Source organism: Sinohyriopsis cumingii, chromosome 11 (assembly GCF_028554795.1).
Source record: "Sinohyriopsis cumingii isolate HCF-2022 chromosome 11, ASM2855479v2, whole genome shotgun sequence".
In the NCBI taxonomy this organism is placed as follows: domain Eukaryota; kingdom Metazoa; phylum Mollusca; class Bivalvia; order Unionida; family Unionidae; genus Sinohyriopsis; species Sinohyriopsis cumingii.
This window is the reverse complement of record NC_142971.1, coordinates 110,853,174-110,880,084: the sequence shown is the minus strand read 5'-3', so window position 1 is coordinate 110,880,084 and position 26,911 is coordinate 110,853,174. Positions and strand designations below refer to the sequence as shown.

The 26,911-nt window shown below is 35.6% G+C and overlaps 1 protein-coding gene across 1 annotated transcript in view; it reads left to right on the top strand.

Annotated features, from left to right (window-relative positions):
• LOC149789292 (uncharacterized) overlaps window positions 1–24,451 on the top strand; it is a 51,781-nt gene extending 27,330 nt beyond the window's left edge. Inside the window, exons 7-12 of the mRNA XM_089975492.1 lie at window positions 757–875; window positions 3,515–3,728; window positions 6,050–6,121; window positions 6,688–6,855; window positions 10,091–10,154; window positions 13,628–24,451. Coding sequence (XP_089831618.1) covers window positions 757–875; window positions 3,515–3,728; window positions 6,050–6,121; window positions 6,688–6,855; window positions 10,091–10,154; window positions 13,628–14,982 — 1,992 coding nt within the window. The 3' untranslated portion in view covers window positions 14,983–24,451. The remainder of the gene's footprint in view (window positions 1–756; window positions 876–3,514; window positions 3,729–6,049; window positions 6,122–6,687; window positions 6,856–10,090; window positions 10,155–13,627) is intronic.
• The last annotated feature ends 2,460 nt before the right edge of the window (window positions 24,452–26,911 follow it).

The window sequence follows — 26,911 nt, the reverse complement described above, 5'->3', positions numbered from 1 at the left end:
TAAACTTTTATGTGGGGGAGTCCAGTATTCTTCCCTCAGAGGTTAATTGGGGCATAGGTTGGGTGCTTAAAATTCCCTCCACCAGTTACCTAAATAATATTCTCCTGATGTTAATACGATCAAGCAATGTATTTGAAGGATAAAGCTAATTTTTTTAGTAAATCATGTTTCTTCTAGAATACTTGCGTGATCGCATTAATTTAACACCCTTCAATCCTCTCTGCAGTTCGAGTATCCCGTTACATGATGTTCCACTCAGCTTAAAGCTAGCGCCACCTGTAGGTGGTAAGAAGAGGTAATGGGCAAGAGTTATTGCTGATTGTATATTATAGACAAAAGATGAATTTTCATCATCAGGAGATAGTAGGGTTTATATTCCTAATGTTAATGTGATTGGGTAAGTGTTCAAGAAGTAACATAATTTACTTTAAAAAATCTTTGCTTCCTTAAGATTTTCTTGGCTCATTTTTAACACATTCTTACAAGCTACCTAAAATTATTTGCATGTCAGCAAGACCAATCATTTTCTAACTTGTTTCTAGATTTGAACTTCAAAATTTTTTGTTTGTGAACACTTTAAAGAAGAGAATTGAGAATATTAATGTCTATTGTGATGGTAAATTTTTTAATTGACTAAAAAAAAGTCCTCAAAATTTGCTGATCATGCCACAAATCTGCAAACTTTCAAAAATTTGCAGTTTGTAACAAAAGGTGTTATATGTGGTCTCCTCACCAATCTTTTGCTACCTTTTTTAGAATAACACAACACCCCTTGATTGGGAGAAAAGAATTTCCATAATGCGAGGTGCTGCATGTGGCCTTCAGTTCCTGCACACAGTGGATAAGAAACCACTTATACATGGCGACATAAAAAGGTAAATGCAATGTGTAGAAAGTCTGTATTCTAACTCTCTTTTGATGAAGATTTTGAATATCAAAGAAATTCACAGGATTCAGATTTTATCTTTGTGAAATCACTTGCTCTCATAATTCTTAATCAGTTGTCAAATTTATGAATGTTCTTCACCAAAAATTTTATGTCAAATATTACTAGGAATTTATTCTTAAAATTTTGCTTTTTGTAAATGCATATGGTTTTATAAAATGATTTTGTCAAAGTTTTTACATGGAGATATAGAATGGGTGAGTGAGAGAGTTACATTGTGAGATGTACACAAAGCAAAGGCATCAGCATGTAAAAGTTTATAATTATGCCTCACCATTTTTGGAAGATATTGAAAAGAATGCATCTTATGCAGTTAGACATAAAAATGCAGTTGAAATGTAAAATATTACTTGAAATATTGGTATGCATGAAATATGGTACTGTGAAACACTTTATTTTCATGGGTTTAAATTTCATGGTCTGGGTAAAAGGTACGTACTCATGAGTACCCGATTTCATTGACCTATCATTTACACAAATGAAACGTATATGTCTGTAATGTATTATATCAACATTTATTTCCATGCATTTGCAAGCAGACAGATGTAGTCCATACTGAAGTAGTACATTCATTGCTAAGTAATAGGTTCAGGGGGTTCTTAAAGGTCACTGTCAAAACATAAATTTCTCAACAATTAGGAATTAGGTGCCTGGACAATGCCAATGATTGTAAATCTCTTTTATTTGCAAAAATCACCTCTTATTGTTGTGTGACCTTTACCTTGTCTGAAGTTCTGATGAATGCCAATGTTATTTATGCATATATTATGACGGCTGGTGCCCTTGTTGTAATTGTGTGACCTTTACCTTGTCTGAAATTGGATCCATAAAGTTTTGATGAATGCCAATGTTATTAATGCACATATTATGATGGCTATGCTGAAGGAACTGTTACAAACTATGCAAAACATAAATGCAAAGATATGGACAGCAGAGATGTACATTGAGATCAGATCTCAGTTGACCTGAAAACATTTACCCTTAAGCCAATTCACACTAAGTGGCTTATCTGCACACGAGACCAAACAGCACTTAGGAGACACCTGATTGAAATCGGATTGGAAAAAGCAGGACTGACTGCGTATTTGAGTTCTTTGATGTTCAAAAATGTATATATAAATGGGAATTTTATACATATCTCAAGACCAGAAGTCTGTTGAGTTTGGTGTATTCTGTGATTACCTACATAAAAATGATATGCACATTAATATCTCTCTCTCTCAAACAGAACTAGAATATCATAATCCTGTTGACCATATTATCTAATTCTAAACATCATGACACATTGGCATCCTGGTGGTTACTCTCGAGTTTGGAGAATTAAAAACAAATAAATGTGGACTTACCCACAAGTCTTACGAAAATGGCCCTTAAAATATGGTCTTACATAATAAAAGCAAAAATTACAGAAATATGATTTTTGTGGTTGAATCTGGATACAAGTTTTTCCATGTTTGATTTTGGTCTGGGTTTCATATTAGATTTAGTGGAGTTGTCATTGAATGAGACTAACTTATCAGGAGTACCTTAGATGCTTTAAACTGCAAATATTCTTCATGCAAAACTTCTGCATGATCAAGCTGATGGTTACAGATTGTAAAAAATGGCATCCAACAGGTGTGCATGTTCAAAATGAAGGGAAAATAAGCCTCCTCAAAAGTGCTAATAATCAGTACAGAAGAATAAAAAGGAATATTCAGACTCTTGGGTGAAAAAGGAGGAAGGACAAAAATTATGTTTATTGGACATATGTTGATTTGATTATGTCTTGTGGCAGGAGACATAAAAACAAATATCCAAAAATTACGTTAATTTGATAGATAACAAGAAGCCATTGAACTCCATAAGATTTTAAACTATTGAAGGTTATTAAGGTCTAAGTGTTTATGATATTTAATTTTAAATGAAAAAAGAAAATGGATTTTGCATAATGACTTTAGTTCTTGAATAAACAACTTGATGAAACTGTAGAGGGCTTGTACGTAATGTATTGAAGAGGGCTATTGATTTTAGGTTAATAGGTGAAAGGTGAAGATCAATATGACTACAACCAAATGGGTTTTAAGAATTACTTTTGTTCTAGAGTAAGTTCCTTGACTAGAGTTTGTGGATGGCTGGCACATATGGTAATAAAGAAATACACAGATTCTGGTCTGTTGATCAGATGTCAGGGTAATGGTACATCTGAAAATTATGGTTTCTGTACAGTAAATTGAGTTCAGTACTTTATACCATGACCAATGTCCAGATCACTGAGACCCACTGTTAAATAATCTCCATAGTTAACTGCACTACTTGTAGGCACATAGAGAACTTCTAAATAGAGGGTGGATGTAATTTGTTGTTTTTCATTGCTCATTTGTTAATTTCAGAAAGAAGTATGCACTGATTTATTGGATATTTGAATAGATTAATTTTTTTAATGTGATTAATTTCTTTTTTTTTCAAATAAATTTTTCCCCTCGTTTTTAGGTTATTAATGTTGCCATTCATGTTTACACATCAGGTCTGATAGAAGTATTATCTGACTACAAGGCTAATATCTTTTCTGTTCTGTTCTGTTCTCAGTGCCAATATTTTACTAGACCGGCATTTTGAGGCTAAAATTGGGGATCTTGGTCTTGCTCAGCATGCCACAGGGAGGTCTGAATCTGGATCATACACTCACATCACCAAGAAACAGGCTGATACGAGGCAATATCAGTGCCGTGCTTATCAGGCTCCAGAGGTACTGAGGGGAAATGGCTTTTCTGTCAAAGGGGATGCCTACTCTTTTGGTGTGGTGAGTTGCTTTGTAAATGTTAAAACTAATTTCCACCATGCTATGGTCAAAGAGGCAGCATAGCCAAGTAGTAAGCACTGTGGACATAGGATTAGAGGTTTGGGGGCTTGAATGTTGGCCTTTCTGTTGTGCACTTGAGCAAGGCATTCAAATTACATTGTTTCAATTAATCCAGCTGTAAATGGGTACAGGCATTTACAAGGAGGTTAACCTGTGATGGGCTGGCATCCAGGAGGAGCCATTATTATCAGAGTATCAACTAGCCTCAGTTAACTGGCCTTTCATCTCTAGGGTTATGCTCCACAGTCAGTAGGTACTTCTGAAAGAGGGACAGGTATAAGGGGAAGTTCTATGCATTTGCAAGAGCACACTGGTTGAAAAGCTGACATACCACTTTGCTACTTTCATATGCTATAACTGATATTTTTTATATGTGGCTTTAGGAAACACTGAGCTGTTTAAAGCAGATAGCTGATTAAAATGGCTTCTCCCAAGAAATGAACTAATCCATAGTACACTAACTTCGGCAGTTATTAAAATATAGAACCTAATTTTGCCAGAGTAGGTGATACTGACTTCTGAAAATGCAAGAAATTAATAATAAAATATAAGAAATTAGAAAATTAGACAAAGCTGTTTCCCAATTTATGTCTGAAATCCAGAATATGATAATGAGTGAGGGAAGCCATTGTCTTTTGAGAAATTTATATCTTAAGTACGGGGAAGCAATATACTATCAACCCAATTACAGGCATCAATTATGCACCAAAATAAAGAGAATTAAAAGTTATTTTAACAGTACTTATTCGACACCTTCCAAGTCTTGTTTTAAATGACCAAGATTACCAGTGAGAAAATCTCAGAAATTATTTTTCTTTGAAAACCAAACCTTGTCTTTGGTAGGACACAATTGAAAGCCAAACTATGGCCTGGGGGAAGAAAAACTAAAGTTAAATGAGAAATGATTTGCCCCTGATTTGGGAATTGAAGAATGGGGCACAAAGTGAGGCTGTAATAGTTGACTAAGATGAAATAAATTAATAATGAAAGTAAAGCATATCAGTTTGCACTGTTGAGGTAAATAAACATAAAATCGGTATCATTGGGGAATAATACTTTACGATCACTTTAGTCATATTTTATATCATACACATAATAATGTCATCATTTTGATTCTGTCAACATTTACCCAAGGGATAGGATTGAAATATAGACAGTTTATGCAAACAATGTACAAAAGGGCACATTTTTAAATAATTTTACACAGATTAATATCTGCAATTTCTCCATGCAGAAACAGTCTAGTAAGACCGTAACTTAACAGCAGTACCCTTTAAAGGAACAGTTGCAGTTTTTTCGATTTATTTAGCTATCTTGGATACTAAGCTTTGCATAGACTTTACTATTTTGCATTGTAACAGTGTATTATACAAATCACCAAGCTGCAGCTTATGTATTGGCTGATGTTGATGTAGTTGTTTATCATTTTGAAAAATGCACCAGCCATTCATGTTATTATAAGTCCACAACATTTACCTCTCAATTTAACTTAAGCTGCAGTTTGATTGTCTAATCGGCTGGACAGAAAACACGAGTCATGACTAAGTTTAAAAAAAGAAATATCGTACAGTTCATTGAAGATCAGATATTGATTGATGCACATAACAGTAGAGTAACTATACACTCTGCTACTTCACATCATGGAAACTTAGATGTTTTCTGGCCCTGTATTCTATAAAACTCTTTTGAGCAAGAAACTAAAGTTCAGGCTCAAGACTTAAAATTGGGATACGACACACTGACTGTGCCCATGTTTATTTAATTTAATATGCTAATATAAAAACTGAAGTGAAGAAAATCCAGAAAGTTCTGTGACTTGAGCTTTATTGTACTCATAGGGTTGATCCACTGGTAGGTGGTAGAATTCAAACCTGCATCCTTTAGATTGCGTGTCTGGCATGCTATCCACTGATCCACCCCCGTTTTGGAATGTGAAATTCGGTGTCTTGGACTAGAAATGCATATGAGCTTGAAGTTCCTTTATTTTTTTTTATATCAAACACTGAAATTATATAATCATACTAATCTATGTAGATTTATAGATATCAGCAGTTTGTGAGGTTGTTAACATTTACAACTCATTTTGCACCATGAAAGATGGACGTCATTATTTTGGATATTCTAGTAATGCATGTATTACTACATGTCCACGTGTGTGTGTTTATTTTATGTGTGTGCTGTAACCTGATAAATACTTTTAAGGATGTGAAATTTCATGTCAGGGTCACTATCATTTATTTTTTTAAACTTTTCGTATGCAGGTATTATTTGAAGTATGCACAGGAGAGAATGCCTACGATGCAAAGAGGGAAGGTTCTGACCAGAAGTTCCTGGTGTGTATTGTTACTATTTCTTATGCACTTGTCATTTGTATCCCCATCTTGCCCCCCCCCCCCAATTCCACCTATGATTGTTAAAAATGTTTAAATTCCCTTTTCAATTATGGACAATATTTTATGTTAGATTGAGATGACACCTCTTTGAGAGGTTCAAAAGCAGTAGTCACAAAAGGATTTTGTCAATATATGTATTGTTGAAAAAGTATGTCATCAAACATTTCCACAGTTTCTAGATTTTAATAGCAACAGATTTATCTCTTGAATTATAACAAAAAGAACAAAGCATCAAGTATAATAGCACCATAAAAAGAAATTTCTGGGTGGCTATATTTTGATTCTCGTTATGTTTATAATTTATCGTTAAAGTACAGAAATATAATCTCATAGAAATCAGATAAATGTAGCCATAAATGTTATAGTTTACTGGCTCCAATTTCAATAGCAAAGTGATGGAAATTGGATTGATAATATTCAATTTTTTTATTTTAATGAAAATTTTAAATCATACATGATTGGTTGTATTTTTTTCTTCTAAGAGTTGTTTTGTGTAATCTTTTCAGGCTGATTACATTCATGATCAACTGGATGAGAACTTGAAAATCAATTGCATGGAAGTGTTCAGAGACAAGAAGGCAGGGCAGTGCACTGAATCTGTGTTCAATGCCATGTTTCAGCTGGGAACACAGTGTACTAATGAGAAGAAAAAGGATCGACCTGACATGGTCAAGGTAGGTGGTGGTACATGTCACATCAAGTACTTTTTATCCAACTTGCTTTGAAGCTTGACATCAGGATTAATCTAATTGTGTCCGTGTGCATGTCTCTGTTTTAGATTGGGCTCATTGTTTTAGCTTTTTATCCCTGTTTCTATTGAGACAGGCATATATGGGAGTCCTCATGTCCATCCATCTGTCTGTTCATGTAATCTTGTGAACACAATGTCTAAAAGTTTTTTTAATCGCCATGAAACTTTATCAATATTAGGAAGATCTGCATTTTAACAAAAATAAAATTGTTTTAGATATCCTATTTTTGTTTTGTTTGCTTCTTTGGTTCTTTTTGGCACAGCAGCACATGAAGACTTGCTGAGACAATTCAAGTAAAGTGCCTCGCCCAACGACATTTCTATATTTTTGCATGCATATGATGCACATTTCAATAGCATTGACCCAGACATGCCATTGCATAATGTACTGGCAACAGATCGGGGTCCACACTGTTCATTCTGCTTAGGATTTAAAGCTGTACATAAAACTTCTCAAGTCAAGCATGTACTGAAGTCCAAATTGCCCCTACACATTTTCTATAAAGATTAAAACATAGGTTCCATGCAATTATCCTGTTGTAGTTTACAACATTCTGCATGCAAACTTGAACCAAGTTTTTAGTCAACTTTGAGATGTTTGATAAAAGTGGGAAATGGAAGAATATTCTTAAAATAAATGACCTAATTAAAATGCAGGAGATTACAGTGGAGCCATTCATTTTGATACAGTTGTCTGTTAAATGTGTTTGGTTTATTTTGTAACAATTTGACAAATATAAGACTTTTGAAAAGCAGTTTTAAGTGTGCACTCAAGTTAAGAAACCAGTTGCAGTCTTGGGTATGCAGAAGAAGCCCAATGCAGTCTGCAGCATGTCATGTCGCGAATCAGAGGCTTCAAATTCTATCATCATGTCAGTCTGTGTTGATTCCTGTGATTCATCTTGGGTATGGCTCTTTTCTCCAATTGCACTAAGTAACTTATATGTGTTGCTGTGCTTTAAAACACCAAACAAAACCAATCAAGTTGAGAAGCTATGTGAATACAGAAATTGATCTGCTAGTGCACTAGGCAGATCTGGGTTACTACCATTTACAGCTCATTGTATCAAGGATAAAAGAATAATTGCTACTTCCTCTATGCTAGATATAGCTTTGCTAACATTAGTTCTGCTCAGTATACAACAAGTGGGCTGTAAAGACAGTTCTCAAGATGAACTCTCTAAGGTTTTACTCCATTCTATTTTTAGTACTCAGTGCCAATGGGAATTTCAGCCCAGTTGTTGACTTAAACCTGCCTAATAGGTACATGCCAAGCTGAGGTTCCAAATGAAGATGCCAAGATCAGATTTTTATTAAAAAAGGACTAATTTACAGTTAGTTTGGACTTAACCAGTGCATACGTTCATACTATACGCACATCCTTGCGCAAGTTTCTTCAGTTTGATATCCTTGGAACCATTTACCAATTTTGCGCTATCCCATTTAGCCTCAATATCAACCCATGGGCTTTCAGCAAGATCTCTCTCCTCCAGTCAAACTCATAAGTAGAAACAGCTGTGTATCATAACAACATGCTCCAAAAACATTTAGTTTATCTTTGGTCAAGGGAAGAAACAGGTTTTTTTTTTTTACTTTTGAGTCAGTTAAGGTTTCAGATCAGTTGGGACAAATCAGACCCAACTCCATCACAGCATTGTTTTTTTTGGGCATTTAATCTTTTACAAGCCCAACCTTGGTTGCACACTACATGGGTTATTAAACTCATTGGAACTGTTTCCTAAAGGTAAGGATCTTGGCAAGAAACTTTTCAGAGCTCCTCATTCTGCTCAAAACAGCAGTGGATTTGATTGCCTTTTCATGTGCCCTTGTGCAAATGGTCTTGCTAATCCAATGTGCCCTTGTGCAAATGGTCTTGCTAATCCAATGTGCCCTTGTGCAAATGGTCTTGCTAATCCAATGTGCCCTTGTGCAAATGGTCTTGCTAATCCAATGGTGCCCTTTTGAAAATGGTCTTGCTAATCCAATGGTGCCTATTTTCAAGTAATCTTGATCAATAAACCATCTTGAATGTAGTTTTGTCTTCACCATAATGCAATAAACAGTGGCTCATGGCTGGAATTCCTCTAGAAAACCCACAGCATAATAGTACAGTCTACACAGCTGCCACCTTATGTACAGTTAGGGAGCCCCTGTCTGTTGCCCAGTTTCACCATAGTCACATGTGAATGGGTGTTGGAAGAGTTATCTCACCACATCAACATTTTAGAAATGAAGGTCATAATAAACATGTTTTACTTCTGAAAGAACAAGTTATATGGAAAGGTCATCCTCATTGTGATGGACAGTTCTGTGGTGGTGTGGCCAATCTCCTCAGAAATAGGTGGGGTGGGGATGGGTGTCTGTCACATAATCACCAGATCTATACATTCTGGTTTGGGATTTTCTTCACAGGTGTTCACATGAATATAATGAGCCAGATTATACATATTATGGCCAGGTTCAGTTTCCTAACCAATTTATAGTCAAGAAAGGGCAGACTCTTTACAGAGAGTGGTTCATCCACCCATTGATCTTTCTGTAGATTTATGCACTTTCAGGCTTTATGAGAGATCTATTTGTGACAAGGTAAAATTACAAACTGTCCACCTTCATGTCACCTGTCCTGGACCCAGGGACATGAGCTGTGTTAGACTCATAGTCATTTGGGAAGGTATTTTAGGGTTATGACAACTTTTCCACAGTCTTGATACTAAACATAATTCAGAAAGTGAGAATCAACAAATGCAAAGGGATTCTGATAGACCCTTTCTGTTGGGACAAGTACTGGGTCAACAGTCAACTTGATCTATTGATAAACCTTCCTAGGAAAATTTCTGATCAAGACTCAGTCTGATCAGACAGCAGTGGTTGATAGTGTTTCATCTCTGTCCATAAAACTATTACTTCATGCCTGACTCGTATCAGGAGAACCTAGTGAAGAAGAGTAGCACTGAAGCTAAATCAGGTAAAGAACTGTAGCCAACTAACAGTGGTGGGGAGAGGCAAGGAGAAGGACTGGCAAGACTTTCACCTTCATATATATGGAATTTGCTAATACAATTTGCTTTCTTCAGATTGAAATTTTCCCACTATGCCTCACACCTTGTACATATTTAGGTTTTAATTTTTTATCAGCATTTCCCATATATATTATGCAGGTGTACCAAGAACTGGAGCAGCTTGAAGTTGCCTTTAAAAACCAGAAACTTGCCAAAGAGAATGGTAAGATCATTTTCGGTATTTATCACTTCTTTATCAGTAATTATAGTGAAACCTGCATTAGCTGACTCCACAATATAAAGGACACCATGAATACAGCTGTATAGTCATTTGTCAAAGTTTGTCCAATTTAAAAAATTCTACTGACGTTATTTTAATGCTTATTTTCTGACCTTCATTAATGAAATTCCCCATCGTCTGTTGTTAGTCCTGTAGTATCAGTGATATTCATAGGGTACCAGTCTTCACAGATATCAACAAAGCTATCTGATAAATTAGCATATTACTGTAATCTGCTGATAAAAATGAGCTTTTACATGTGTTTGTTTTATTTGAACCATTTAAAACTTTAAAAAAAATTAAATGGCATTTTATGTTTCAATGCACATATATATCAATATCAAGTAGCTGTAATATTAGTATGGAAAGCAAAAAAGAGAAATGGCATAATGTATTCAAACAGTATTAATAAAATTGGATGAAAGAATAGTAAATGATAAAAGAATGTGAAAATTAAATTGAATACTTATTCCGATTGATCCTTCATTCAAGTATAATTGTTGTGCTTGAAAAATTCAATCTTTCCTGAAAGCACATTTTATTTATCCATGCATTTTTAATCTGACTGAACAACAAGACTGTAAAATACCAGAATTATGGCTTGAAGTAAAATTGCTAATGAAACTCTATGTATATACTCTAATTAGAGCAGAGTGTTAAAAGCGCACACTTCAAAACATATTCAGACAAAACCATTGTATCAGCATTATGTCAATCAAATCTCATGGTACACACAAATGCTTTTCAAGTTAAATTTTTAAAAATGTTAGAATTAATTTATTTTATAGAATTTAAAAAGTCCGACTTTTTCAAAGCTGCTGATCTAATCTCTTCCCTCATTGACTCATGAGCTACTGTTTTCAGTCCGCATGAATTAGCCTCATTGACCATGAGCTACTGTTTTCAGTCCGCATGAATGAATTAGCCTCATTGACTCATCACTGCACAGTACTAGTGGACTGTGCAACTTTATTAATGAAGCTAACTCATGCGGACTGAAACCAGTAGCTCATGAGTCAATGAGGCTAATTCATGTGGACTGAAAACAGTAGCTCATAGCCTCATTGACTCATGAACTACTGTTTTCAGCCTGCATGAATTAGCCTCATTGACTCATGAGCTACTGTTTTCAGTCTGCATGAATTAGCCTCATTGACTCGTGAGCTACTGTTTTCAGTCCGCATGAATTAGTCTCATTGACTCATGAGCTACTTTTTCAGTCTGCATGAATTAGCCTCATTGACTCATGAGCGACTAGTTTCAGTCCGCATGAATTAGCTTCATTAATAAAGTTGCACAGTCCACTAGTACTGTGCAGTGATTGTTTTCAGTGATGTCTTTGTTTTCTGTGATTGCCTCCATGACCTGTGTAGCATACCAGTTCTGGACGTATGATTTTAGCTTTTCATCCTAGTCTTTATTTGTCTAGTAGGTGGCTATTACATGAGGCAGACTCAAAGTAGTTCCATCGTCTTTCAATTTATTTGGCATCTTAAGACTTTGATGGGCACTAACATGCCAAATATTGCTTCTGCTTGCCAATAGCATTGAGCAAGGGGCAGTTGGTCATGTGTTTTATTGACATATGGAATGATTGAAATAAAATCTCCAACAGATGTGCTTTAATAACTGATTGGCTTGGTGTTGTTGCTTGCATCAGCTTCCATATTGGTGGTAGTATTATTTGCTGCATCATTTTACATTGATGTTATGCACACTGACAAAAACACAGAGTGATTTATCTTGACAGGTAATTTGATTTATTTTAATGCATGTGGTGGTATTGCTTTAACCATTCAAGTGATCGGCATTTGCTATCAGCATAGTACTATTCTTTTATATTATTTTAGTTTGGATATTTATAAAGATTAATTCATAAAATTAAATACCAACAAATATGCTAACTTGGACAGGCAAAACAATGATTTGAGTACTCATGAAAATGTACAAAACCATGAAAATTAAGACCAATGAAAATAAATAATCTGAACCATGTTAAGCAAATTAGTGTTTATTTGATATCTAAGGCTCCATTTTCAGAAAGTATTATCAAATTTGGGCTTTGGAATTTGAAATAGTCATATTCCATAGACATCAATTATGATCCTCAAGAGTTGAAGTTTGTTGCCCGGCTGGAAAATTAAATTTGTATCTGGTCTGTGCTCAGCAAATTTAATAGTGCATCTGCCAAGCTTCCTAACTAGATTAAATATAACATGTTTTATAATTTCCTTAGCTTTTTCAGATAGTGTGAATTACAGTAGAAGTTTGTAGGATTCATTTAGGAGTGTATTTTGCCATTCTATAAAGGACACCTACCCAGAAACAACAAAATTTAACAGTTATACACAAGGGAGAAAAGTGCCAAATTTGCTGTTATATGATACAGGGTGGGTGAGTGGGGGGTGTCAGTATATTTATCAGATCTTCAGTTAACTCAGTAGTACTTACAACATTACCTATTTGTTCATTACAGTTCAGATTGTATGGTTCCTTTTGTTCACATAAAAAAAATCAGTCATCTGTTTCAGTGTATAACAGTTTATTTTATCGATTTTATTAGCCATAAAATAGATGTTTTTGATTTTGGTCAAGAAGTTAAAAAATTATATTGAGCCTTATTTTTTTACAGATTGCTGATGTTTTGTTTAGTGGTTTGGGAAATTAAAATGTGTTCAAAGATTTGAGTAGAACCCATTTTCTAAACCTTACTATTTTTGATATTATTTTTTTGCATGTTACTTGTCAAATAATGTGAATATGCTGTTTTTCATGGAGTATCAGTTTCTGTGGATTTTGCAATTGCTTCAAAAAACAAATATAAAGACTTAACAATGACCCTTCTGTAGAAAAAATAGGACCCTATTCCCAGTCCTCAAATTTAGGTATTTAAGAGTGTGTGTGTGTGATTTGGATTTTTAATGTAGTTTTAAAAAATTTCAGTCATATCACTATGATGTCTGCAGTGTGGCAGTTTTTATTAATATCTAGCACTCAGGCATCATGCTGCAGACATGTAGCATCGTGACCAGCCCAGTCACATTATCCTGACACAATGCCAACCAGTCGTAACACTAACCTCCTAATGCTGTGTGCCAAGCAAGGTAGCTGCTGCTACCATTTTTATAAGTCTTTGGTATGACTTGGCCATGGTGTGAATCCACGACCTCCTGCATCTGAGGCAGACGCTCTAACCACTTAGACCACCAGAGTGGTCCATATTTAAGAGTAATTTTTTACGAAAACCCCATAATAACACCCACAGAAAATAAAATGAATTTAAAGTGTGTTAAAATTTTCACTTAGATGAAATAGACCTAAGGCATATGCTTGTATTACCCTTACGCTTACTGTGTATGCCCACAAATAATTGCATGCACATTGTATATCTGATGAAAGCATTTCTTTAATTTCAGAAAAAATGACTATAGAAATGTCCAGAGTGACCCTAATGCAGCCATTGTCCAAACAAAGTGCAGGGAATCTTTTTCGCCCATCTTCTGTCACGAGTGACGGTGGATACATTTCAGGTGCCTCACCTACCTCTCATTTACCAAATACAGCTGGAGGTGTGTCCCCTTCTCAGGTGCCATCATATCCAGTAATTGGAGCTGCTAATGGACTGCTGAATGCCTGTTCGGAAGACCAATTGCCAGAACCTTGGAAACTTCAACTTTTGTATGACAAAAGAAATATTATCAGTGTGCCAAATCATGATGGAATAGACAATGTTGAGAAGGACATTTCAGACAAAAAAGAGTCTGCTGAACTGCTGAATGATAAAAAGAAATTGGCTGAAATCATGAAATTTGATGAGCAATTGAGGATGGGTAATAGGACACCATCTGCCAAAAGTTCAAAATTTGAAGAACACGAAGGTAATCTATTTGAAAGTGATCCCAAGAAACTACAGGAAATGAAGCTGTTTGACAGTGAAAACCTGACATCCCAGGATCATGATACTAAAACTCTTAGGAGAATTTATCCCTCTGATCCAAAGAAGCTTGCAGAACTTCACTGTTTTGACAATGACGTCAGTAATTGCTGTTCAGATTCTGCAGTTTACAAAGAAGCAAAAGTTGACTTGGATAGCCAAAGAGAGTGTATGGTTGCCATGGATGGCAGCCAGATGAGCAAAGGATCTAGTGTTAATGTACCTCATGAAAGTGTTAGTACTGAAAAGAATCTTAATGATAACAGCATGTTTTTACATCACTTACCAGACCCACGAGTGTGTTCACCTAGTGCAGATCATTTTCAGCCCATGCAAGGAAAAGAAATGCAGAAAAGTACTTCACAGTGTGAAGGACAAAAATTTGCTGTTGTTGATGAAGAGACCAGATTTGTCGATGCCACATCTCTTGATGACAATCAGCCAGTTAAGAGAGAAATGATGGCTCTATTTGAGCAGTACGAAGCCAATTATGGCAATGATCTTGAGGGAGATTATTTGAATGAGATGTGTGATGAGCATGGGCAGTTCCATTTTGAACTTGATATTGACTTTTCTCGAGTCAACAAATCTGAGCAGGAATCAAAAGTTTTGACAGAAGATGATGACCAAGCTGAACAAGAGCACTGCTTTTTTTATGAGGGTCCACAGACAGTAAAGCAGCGTGACTTGCTTTGTGAGCATCAGCAGAAATTGGCTCACTACCAGTCACTGCATATTGGACCTATGGAGAATGAAGATAGCACTACTGATAAGGATGTAAGGTCATCTGGTCATGAACCATGTGAAGCAGATGAGGAGTTGTTTGGGAATGAATAGATATTGTGGGATGACATTGGTGGCAGAGGTGAATCATTATAACAAAGACAAATATGGAGCAAAAGATGCACTATAAAATGGCAGAGCCATATATTTAGAATGATTATATTCATTTTTTGTGATAGGCAATGTCTGTCTGTAAGTCTTTGTCCAGCCATCGATTATGGTTTCCTCTGTAACCTGAATTTCGTCAACATTGATGAAAAAACGTGATATTATTTAGTATAATGTTTGACTGGGATGAGGAGATGACAATGAAGATTTTCAGTCCTGGATGAAGCCTCTGGTGCAGAAGGAGGTTGAGATCAAAGGTGACATTTTCTTGGGTGATATTGACCTTCTACTAGCCTGAACTGTATTTACACCAGTTTTGAGCGGTGAATGAATATATTTAGCATGACATTTCACTAGGGCAAGTGAAGGGGTTGGGGAAGGTGAATTAAAAGGGTGGATATTTGTGATGACTTGCATTTCTAATTTACACTTTACTGTGTAACTTTTTCTCCTTTGTTAACATTTTTTTATGTGTCTGCCTATGGAGGGATCACATAGTGTTTTGATTTTCCGTCCATAGACCTGTCAACTCTTATGATTTTGAAGTAAGGCTTACTGAAAGGACCCACAAACTACAGACTTGTGAAACAGTATCCAGACTTTGAAAAATCCATTCACTTTGGTAAAATCCAGATAGTGTCATTTCTGGACATGGTGGGGATCTGGGTAGTTGATTACTCACATAATGAAGCTTTTGCTTTAGTGTTAAAGCATTCGGAAAATGGGTGTCATTTTGGAGAATTTGATTAAACATAGCTTTAAATGGCGTTTATTCACTTTATTTTGCAACCTGTCCATCAAAATTCCATTGAAGATTATTGTACAAGTTCTCAAAAAAAACTTAATGGCAAGTTCATTGATAATGTACAACAACATTTTTATGCGAAGTCAAGCAATCATGGTGGTCTCATTTAAACTAGTTTTTTGCATGCTACAATGTACGAGGGAATGCACCTGTGGTTGGGAAGAAGTTGTACTACAAACATAAACAGACCGAATACAACTTTCTGTATTTTACTCCTCTTTCCCATTCATATTTGAACATCCATACAAGAGATGAATGAAACTGTGAGTGACTTCTTGTTCATGTGATCTTACCTTGATTCCCCCTGCAATAGTAATAGTTCAATCCAGTGTTGACTTTTTAGACCCAGTGTAATGCCAAACTGCCATTGTAAAAGTCCATAGAAAATCGATAATTTTCATCTGGTATTTTTTTTTATGTGCAGATCACTCAAAAATCACAATTGAATCAACTTTGTTATAACTATATTGTGATTGAATTTAAATCTACAATTAGTTTTTAAATTTATGTCAGTAAATGCACTTATATGACCCGTGTGATTTTGACTATAGCTGCCGAGTCATGGGAAAATGCTGATATTTATAATGACTAAATTCAGAGGCAGAAAGACACAGTGATGTACATGCGGTCATTATAAAAGTGCATCAAATAAACAATTTTAGCTTTCATTATTGCGTTCGTTTCCAAGTGTAGCCGAATAAGTAGTGCATGTCACTTCAAAATCAAGATATATTGAGACATTAAACTGATGAAGATTCAGGAGAGTGCTAAAGTTGCTAGAACTGATAGTTCGCAATGAATGGTAGCCAGATGTACAAAATGTGTGATGCCTAGCTTAGTGCTTGGAATAAGACCTTTCCTTGGCCTGACATAATTCAGACTCACTCTAATAGACCAACAAGAGTTATATGACAGTGGTGTAAAGAATTTAGAAAATTCAACTCAATGGCAACAGCTGTTTCTTCTCATCAGAAATTTAGGCATTTGAGATATGCCAAATATGCTTCTGGGAGGGGACTGAAGCTTTTGCTGGTGGTACTCACAATTTTTCCCAAAATAGGAGTCCTGGACTCCTCGTTTTAAAATTCTAGCAAGACCTCTGATTGACGTTGAAGGCAAAAACCAGCTACTAAAAAAGATGAAATAACTGGCACATAATTATGAAATACACTTTGTCAAGCATAGAAAAAACAGGAGAGGTGACAGCTGCAATTATTGAACATCATATTCAGTTTATGTGAGTATTTTGCATAGCAGGATACTTTTGGTTTCTGCCATGAAAAGGATAATAAAAATATTTATTTTTTTAAAATTTTTTTTTTTATAAAAATAACATGCAGGCATTGACAAGAAGTCATTGGCCTCTGAAGTTTGGAACTGCTGTTTTTGAAACTTAACTGAAGCTTAATGAAGCTGAATTGTTGCAGATTTTTTGGCTGAATAAAATGCTGTATCTCCACCAGAACACTTCTAAATTTTCAGACATGATTTTCATGTCAGCAGTGTCAGTATATATTTTGCGACAACTTACTGACAATTAGTGTTGCAGAAAAATATTGACTGCATTACTGAGAAAGTCCTTTAGGGTTGGCAGGTCTGTATCCATCCTGTTTTATCCCATCCTACCTTTCTGTTGGTCTGTCAGGCTTTACAGCTATGACACAAAAGTTAAGTTCAGTTTGTAATTTTCACTATTTAAATTTGCCCTTGCATAGTATGGATATATGTCTAGTTAGCAAAAAATTGGGATGTGTAAATCACATAGCTGTGGAAATACTAGGAACCTATTAAGTTTTTTGCAGACATTTTGAGTCTGATGGTGGGATTTTGGGGAGGGGGTTGTTTAGGGGAGTGGAGAGTTCTTAACACATAAAAGGGTAATGGGTAATTCATACTGGGTGATTATGGTAATTCACCCAAGGTTATTTCATGTGGCAAACATATTCTAATCAGATACAGTGATAACAATGACTGTTTTCTTTACACTTTTGTTGCATTCAAGGATGGCCTTATTTACTCCATGCCTAAATCAGTCTATGAAATCAAAGTTACTGTTGATGTTTATGATGAAAGCACTTACAATTTGCAACAATGTACAAAAACGGTGCTATGATATAAAGATCAAATTTAACGTCTAAGGGAATGATAGTTCATCTGACTGTGCCACCCAGACTTGTCAAACTTGTGATCAGTGTATAATACATGTATACCTCATTATATTTCCATATTGCAAACCCGATATAACACCTCATGAGATCGTATCCTACAAAGATATCATATTCAAGGCATCCAAATATACTATAACATCATTTGGCTGCACTGTTTTGCAGTCTGAATGAATTGTTAAGTTTTAGCTTTACAGGTCATAGATCAAAAGTGTACATACAGTGGTCCTTCATCTGGCATATGGTGTATGTTAGCTTAATTTTGTTATTGTAATGCGTCTAAACCTTTGGGAGAATTGCCACCAAACCCTACAGACTCATTCATCCCTTGGTCTAGTTAGTTATAAATAAAGATGGTACACCTTGAACATCCAATATGGCCACCAAACCTTACAGACTCATTCATCCCTTGGTCTTGTTAGTCATAAATAAAGATGGTACACCTTGAACATTCAATATGGCCACCAAACCTTAGACTCATTCATCCCTTGGTCTTGTTAGTTATAAATAAAGATGGTACACCTTGAACATTCAATATGGCCACCAAACCCTACAGACTCATTCATCCCATGGTCTAGTTAGTCATAAATAAAGATGATGTACCTTGACCATCCAATATGGCCACCAAACCTTACAGACTCATTCATCCCTTGGTCTTGTTAGTCATAAATAAAGATGGTGTACCTTGAACATCCAATATGGCCACCAAACCTTACAGACTCATTCATCCCATGATCTAGTTAGTCATAAATAAAGATGGTGTACCTTGACCATCCAATATGGCCACCAAACCTTACAGACTCATTCATCCCTTGGTCTTGTTAGTCATAAATAAAGATGGTGTACCTTAATCATCCAATATGGCCACCAAACCTTACAGACTCATTCATCCCTTGGTCTTGTTAGTCATAAATAAAGATGGTGTACCTTGAACATCCAATATGGCCACCAAACCTTACAGACTCATTCATCCCTTGGTCTTGTTAGTCATAAATAAAGATGGTGTACCTTAAACATCCAATATGGCCACCAAACCTTACAGACTCATTCATCCCTTGGTCTTGTTAGTCATAAATAAAGATGGTACACCTTGAACATTCAATATGGCCACCAAACCTTAGACTCATTCATCCCATGGTCTAGTTAGTTATAAATAAAGATGGTGTACCTTGACCATCCAATATGGCTACCAAACCTTACAGACTCATTCATCCCTTGGTCTTGTTAGTCATAAATAAAGATGGTGTACCTTAAACATCCAATATGGCCACCAAACCTTACAGACTCATTCATCCCTTGGTCTTGTTAGTCATAAATAAAGATGGTACACCTTGAACATTCAATATGGCCACCAAACCTTAGACTCATTCATCCCATGGTCTAGTTAGTCATAAATAAAGATGGTGTACCTTGACCATCCAATATGGCCACCAAACCTTACAGACTCATTCATCCCTTGGTCTAGTTAGTCATAAATAAAGATGGTGTACCTTGACCATCCAATATGGCCACCAAACCTTACAGACTCATTCATCCCTTGGTCTTGTTAGTTATAAATAAAGATGGTACACCTTGAACATTCAATATGGCCACCAAACCCTACAGACTCATTCATCCCTTGGTCTAGTTAGTCATAAATAAAGATGGAACATCTTGACCGAGAATCTTATTTTGAAACTTTGATATTTCAGTATGTTATGGGAAAAATATCAATATCAGATGAAGATGGTTTAATATACTGCAGTTAATCTCAGCAGATGTATATTCATCTGGACATGTTGTCTTTTTTCATTTATTTTGTATATATGCTGACTTGTCTGATATTATTTGTGCAAAACAGATTGTTAAAGTTTCTTATTCTACCTTTGTAGTGAATGTTTGAAATTAAAATACTTGACTTTGTATGTATATTTTTCATAAAGTAGATGACCAGTGATTCAGGTTAATGCATTCTTTACTGACGAAGAGTAATCAAAGATAGTTCTTAGTTTTTTCAAATCAGATTCATGAACCAACTCTGGAGGTGTTTATGTAAATGTTTTAATGAAGACACATCATTATGTAAATTTTTTATTACCAGAATTTTAATTGGAATTTCACTGCCTTTAATTTTAATTTACTGTTGTTGGAATTGAGACATGAATCTGTTCTTTTTGTCATGTATGAGAGGATACATATTAGTTATTATTTTTGTTGTATTCTATGGAAATTATTTATTACTGCAAAGAATCCTGAATTGTCTGTACAAGTGATTTTTCTCTAGGACATTTGACATGGAATTATCTTATAACTTAATTGTGTCAGTTTATGCAAACATGATCCATTTGAAATTGTTTTCCAATGGTTATCCTTCTCAAACTTGTCATCATCCATAATTTCATAGTCTTTCACATTCCAAAAAATTTTCTCTTGCCAAAATGATCAGTGGCTTTAAAAAAGTTAATAGTCCTCCGGAAAATATATCCATTATCCATATTTGATTTTCTTTAGCTTGCAATATTTGGAGTTGGCCACAAGGACTAGCTGACTCATTATTTTCAACCCATCTGAAAATTATTGGTGCCAGACCAGCAGGCTGGTGTTAGATTTCAGTGCTTATGTAACTAGTTTTTTTCTTCTGCCTGCTTTAGTTGATAAACAAAGGTCATCGTGGTCACTCACTGTAATGCTGTTCATGTGAATTATACAGGTGTACTGTGGTATCAACTTAGTCACTGTGTACTGAGGTGGGTTGAAAGTTAAAACCATACTCATCCCAAAAGTTATGTCCATGACTTTACCAGTTTTATTTGTGGGACTGTTCGGTGTTGACTATACTATGCAGGACTGTGTTATGCATGTCTGCTGTGTGTGACTGTTCTGTGCATAACTTTTCTGTGTGGTACTTCTTTGCAAGACTTGTATGGAACTGCTATGCAGGACTATACTATACTGAGGCACATTATAGCAATAGACAACTATATCACTTGGCTGCTTGAGACATTGTCAGCGTTTGTAAGATTTGTATATTTTTTTCATTTGCATACATTGTGGTACAGACTCCTGAATAGGCATGCAGTTGAGTGCTCAAATATTCAATAGAAACATTGTGTAAGCTTGGGGATTTAGAATGGACACGATTCTCTACACATTGACCAACATGCTGAACTTGTGACAAAAATTGTTTGGGTTCAAATCCTACCATTAGCTCAGTTAGTTTTGTCAGCCTTATTTTGTCCAGGGTAAGGCACTTGACTCCATTTGTTTTGGCACTAAATAACCTGCTTGTGTGCCATAAAACCATCAAACCAAACTTCCACTGTCAGAGATGGGTGTATAGATAGAAGTTAGATATAAGTCATCATCATAGTACAGAAAAACTGGTTTATAATAGATTCACAGTACAATAAAACTGTGTTCCTCACGGAAAGGGTTCCACTGTATAGAGATTAAAGTGATCCTACCATATATATGAGATGGGACCTTGAAATCTTGTCCTTTATGAGCAATGACCTAAGATATAAAATTCCACTGGGGCATGTTTCATTGAACCATACAGGCTTTTGTATTAACAGAAAACTGAAGGCAACTATTAACACTAGCATTCAATTTTTTATTTGGATTGCTCATGACTGTGATATTTTGAACTAGTCAAATGCTTGTGAATGTGTTCAACATACAGTTTATTATTATTCTTTCAATTAATGTCATGTACATTGAATCATTCTTTGCTATTTATTGTTCATTGATGTAACTCAGACTGATGAAATATCTGTAGACATGAGAATGTTATAATTTTACAGTACTTGCAGTAATTGCACATGTATGAAATGTAACCAACAGCAAACAGCATAAAGTCAGGTAAACCTTTTGTATTATGGGACTACATACAGGGGTCTGTGCTTTTCTTACCTGAAATAGATTTCAAAGAACATATTACAGTCTGATCTGCTGGTACATTATGGAACAAGATATATCTATGTGCTGCTCACAGTTGAGTTATGGAATTGGAATTGGAGCTGGATATATGCTAGAACACTTGGGTTATTATCGGACATTGGTTTGGAATATATGCTGGACATGATTGGGTTATTATAAGACAGGATCTTGATGTATGCTGGTAATAATAATAATAATAATAATGACTCTATTTACAGAAGGCAACTCAGGAAATAATCTACCTTGAGGATTTATGTACATTATTTACAGCTCAGTGTGATCCATATGGCTTAACACCAAAGAATTGAATCGTACTGAAAGTCAAACAGAGTTTAATCCCATGATATATGTACAGTTATCAGTGAGCACATCACATATGGGCTATTAAGAGACTGCATCTTAATATATGCTGGACACATTTGAGTTATTATGAGACTGCATTTGAATATATGCTGGACACTTTGGGTTATTATGGGACAATGCATCTGAATATATGCTGGACACATTTGGGTTATTATGAGACTGCATGTGAATATATGCTGGACACTTTGGGTTATTATGAGACTGCATCAGGAGATATGCTGGACACATTTGGGTTATTATGAGACAGTGCATCAGGATATATGCTGGACATATTTGGGTTATTATGAGACTGCATCAGGAGATATGCTGGACACATTTGAGTTATTATCAGACAATGCACCTGAATATATGCTGGACACATTTGGGTTATTATGAGACTGCATCTGAATATATGCTGGACACATCTGGGTTATTATGAGACTGCATCTGAATATATGCTGGACACTTTTGAGATATTATCAGACAATGCATCTTGGGTTATGGGACATTGCATCAGAATATATGCTGGACACATTTGAATTATTATGGGACAATGCATCAGAATATATGCTGGACACATTGGGTTATTATGGGACAATGCATCTGAATATATGCTGGACACTTTTGGGTTATTATGGGACAGTGCATCAGAATATATGCTGGACACTTTTGGGTTATTATGGGACAGTGCATCTGAATATATGCTGGACATATTTGAGTTATTATTAGACAATGCATCAGAATATATGCTGGACACTTTTGGGTTATTATCAGACAATGCATCTGAATATATGCTGGTCACAGATGGGTTCTTCTTATGCATGGAAAAATGTTTTGATTTTTCCAGTCTTGAGAGCCCACTTTTTTCTTCTCATTTCCAGAGGTGAAACCTTGAGACAGATTTGACTGTATAATTCTTTAACAAATTTTATATGAAATTTGAAGTATTTCTAACAAAGATGTTTTCATTGATTTAAGCTTTAGTAGTAAAAAATATTCCTTATGTGGGACACGAGTTGCTATTCATCAGAAAAATTAAATATGGTCTATACAAAAAAATTTGGTTTACGATCCACTGGAAACTGCAGTATATAAAGCATGCTAGCATAGTCATGACACCATAGTAGTACTTTATATCACTGTTACTGCTTAAAATATGCTTAGTTGCCAGTGTTATGAAGAAAAACTGTATTATAATAGATTTTTAGTTCTACTGGTTATAGACCAGAAGAGATTATGGGATAGCCTATTGTCCATTGTTGTCATTGATAGCCTATTGTCCGTTGTTGTCATTGATAGCCTATTGTCCATTGTTGTCATTGATAGCCTATTGTCCATTGTTGTCATTGACCTGAAGACATTTTGGTTATTGCTACTCCTAAGCTACATGGAGGATTACCTTGAAACCTGACACATTCATCCCAAAATCTAACTTGTCCTGAATTAAAACGATGGTGCTCAGACATCCTTTGTTGCCACAAAGTGTTCATCTTGAAAGTCTTTTTATTGCTATGCTTCCTGAATAGATGGTCATATCAACATGTGGTTTTCAATAAAATACTTCATATGTTGTCTATTTAATCATAAATGAAAATGGTATCAGTCTTGATTGCTATGGTTGCCAACATCTAGGTATTCTTGTTATCTCTACTCCTCCTGAATGGAAAGCCACATCATCAAAGGGTTTTCACCAGAATTCTTATTATGTCTAAATTAAAATGGCACCCATCCAGTGGCCACTATGGCAGCCATCTTCAGATTCTTGTTATAGCAACTCCTCCTTGATGAATGGTCATATCTACATCTCACCAAAAGACTTTTTAAGATATTGATTTATCACAAATTCCTGGAAATTCAGTTTGGCCAGTACTGTCTGTCTGTCTATATGTCTCTCTCTCTCTATCTACCATGCTTAATTTGGATGAGAAATGCGGTTACCTAGAATTTAGTAAATATTTGCAACAGTCATATAAAATATTCAGTGGTCAGACAAACTAAAGATCATCATTTGTACTGGAAACTGGAGAACACACGGCAGAAATGTTTCCTAATTGTACTATTTTGTTAGGAATAATAAAGGTGGTTTGTAAACAATGAAATGCACATTCTTAACCAAGTAAAAGTATTTTTTCATGCATGATCATGTGCAAAAATTTTGTATTGTCGAAATAAATGATTTGCTGTATGACAGTATTGTTTGCATACTTTTTGAATACACTCATAATCTAATAATATTATGTACAGGTAGAAAGGTAAGTGTGGTTACCTTGCTAAAACCTGGCCGTTCATAGACGGTCATAGTTTATTAAAAGAAATGGGACTGGTTGCTAGCTATTGAAATAGCCAGCATTACCTTGAAATTAAACAATACACTGCTGGAACTCAGCTTTCCACAAACATAACTTCATGGGCAGCTGTACCTTGGATACCCAAGCCTCCTTTTTGGAGGCATGATCTAGTTTTGATACTATCATTGATGACACATTGGATGAGGATCCCAATACTTATTCTGACTATGATACAGACTGGTCATCAGTCTCTGGATGATAAATATTTGCATCTGGATCATTCAGCTGGACACAAGTACCATTGACCTGGTCAGTAAACAGTGCCTATGTTAAGTAAAATTTAATAAATCTGACAGTGTGGTATAAATATCTTAAGTGTTTTACATTACTTTCCATGTTTCATTATCTAAATCATCATCCACGACTGATTTTCATGTCTAGCTGCATTTATCACTGAGCCATTGACTATATTTTGGTCCAGTGGGCTTGTAGAATATTTTGACAAATTTCAAACATTATGATAAAAATCTATGCATATTAATGAAGTGATCTTGCATCCAATTTCCTGAGCTTGTTACCAGTATAGCCCCTATATCTGATCCAAATTTAATTAAACTTGGAATATGTGCTTATACTGTCATGGTCTTGCACAAGTCTGATAATGAATGAGACCCATGCACATTACTGAGGTTATCTTGCATCTAATTCGCTGAGCCTGTTGCAACTCGAGTCCTTTATTCTGATCAAATTTTGATAAAAACGGGGTATATTTACTGATGAAGATAGCAGACAAGTTTGATATTGAGACATGCACATATTAATGCAGTGGTACTGAATCTGATTGACTGACCTTGTGAACACTCAAAGAGGGCAAATTTATGATTAGGTTCGATATACAGGTTTTTGTTATCAAAATCCGATATGGGTTTGATTGTGAACAACATCCACGTGATGAGGTGACCTGCATCTGGATGGGCGAGATTATGACCACTAGTTCATATTTCTGATAAAACAAATTAAAGATTTGATATGAAGTTTATATAATCTTGGATGAACTCGAGTACGAGCTACATCCAGGCATATTAATGAGGTAATCTTGTGATTAATTGGCTGAATTTGGGATTAGCTTATATCATTAATGATCTTGGATGATTATGAGCAATGTCCACACATTAATAAGGTGATCTTACATCAACCTGACTGGTCTTGTGAACACACGAGAGGTCATATTTTTGAGAGTTTTTCCAGATTTGGCATGTAAGCTTGAATCATGAAGATTTTGGGTGTGCACAGTTATGAGCAAGATCATGTGATCTTGCATTAAAATGACCGAACCTGTGAAAATTCAAGAGGACAAATTTCCGTTATTTCTGGCATCTGAATCCATACTGAACATATGATAGTCGTTTGATGGATTTGAGAGACCAGTCTAACATTTATCATCCATTCCATGGTAATGCAAATTGTTAATCCCATAGGACAATAGTTGGAAGTATCAATTAACATACTGTTATCACAGCTGTTTCTTGCCAGGACTGCTGGAAGTTACCAGTCTCCATAATTTTACTGGGAATTCAATTAGCATCTTTAATCCTCTTGTTTGGTTCAAAGCATGCATCACCAATGTTGCAAGCATTCTGCTGATCTTTTGGCAGATCATTTTAACGAATTTCTCTATAGGGGAGTTGAGAATCTTCTGTGGTACACTGTTTCTACATCCATTGGTTATTTGCTGATCATTAAAAGGATGATCTTTCGTTTCTGGCATTTGATGTACTAATTTCTACATAATCACCGATTATCTCCTTTTCTGTCAGTTTGGGTAGCTGCTAGCAGAGGTTTTGGAAGCGTCAAGACTTTTGTTTTGACCTTGTGGTCATGTAATATTGGTCTGCATACAGATAACATTTGTGCAATTTTTCTTTCCCCTTTAGTTGTACTTGCATTGGATTTGCCCACCATGTTAAGTGGATCTGTGCCACAAATTTCCTGGCTTCAGGAAGCCTGATGCCTTTCTCCTGTTTCACGTGTTGGATCTCCTTTATTTTTCACCTAGGAGAGTCTCTGCAGTACAAGAAATGTTCTGCCTGGCAATTCACACAAGATATTTTTTCTGAGCAAAACAATCTATCACGACCCTCCTGCCCACATCCTGTGTGTGACATGTGGAACAGACTAGTTTCCTCTTGCAACCATCTTTGTGGTGGCCATATTTCTGGCAGTTGAAACACTGCACAAGATTAGGAACGAAACGGTTGACAGATGTTTAAGAACCTGGCTTTGACTAATGTAGGAAAAGTGGCACAGTTGAAAGTCAGTATGCAAATGTTTGTGGGAATAAAGTTGCTGTTCCAGCA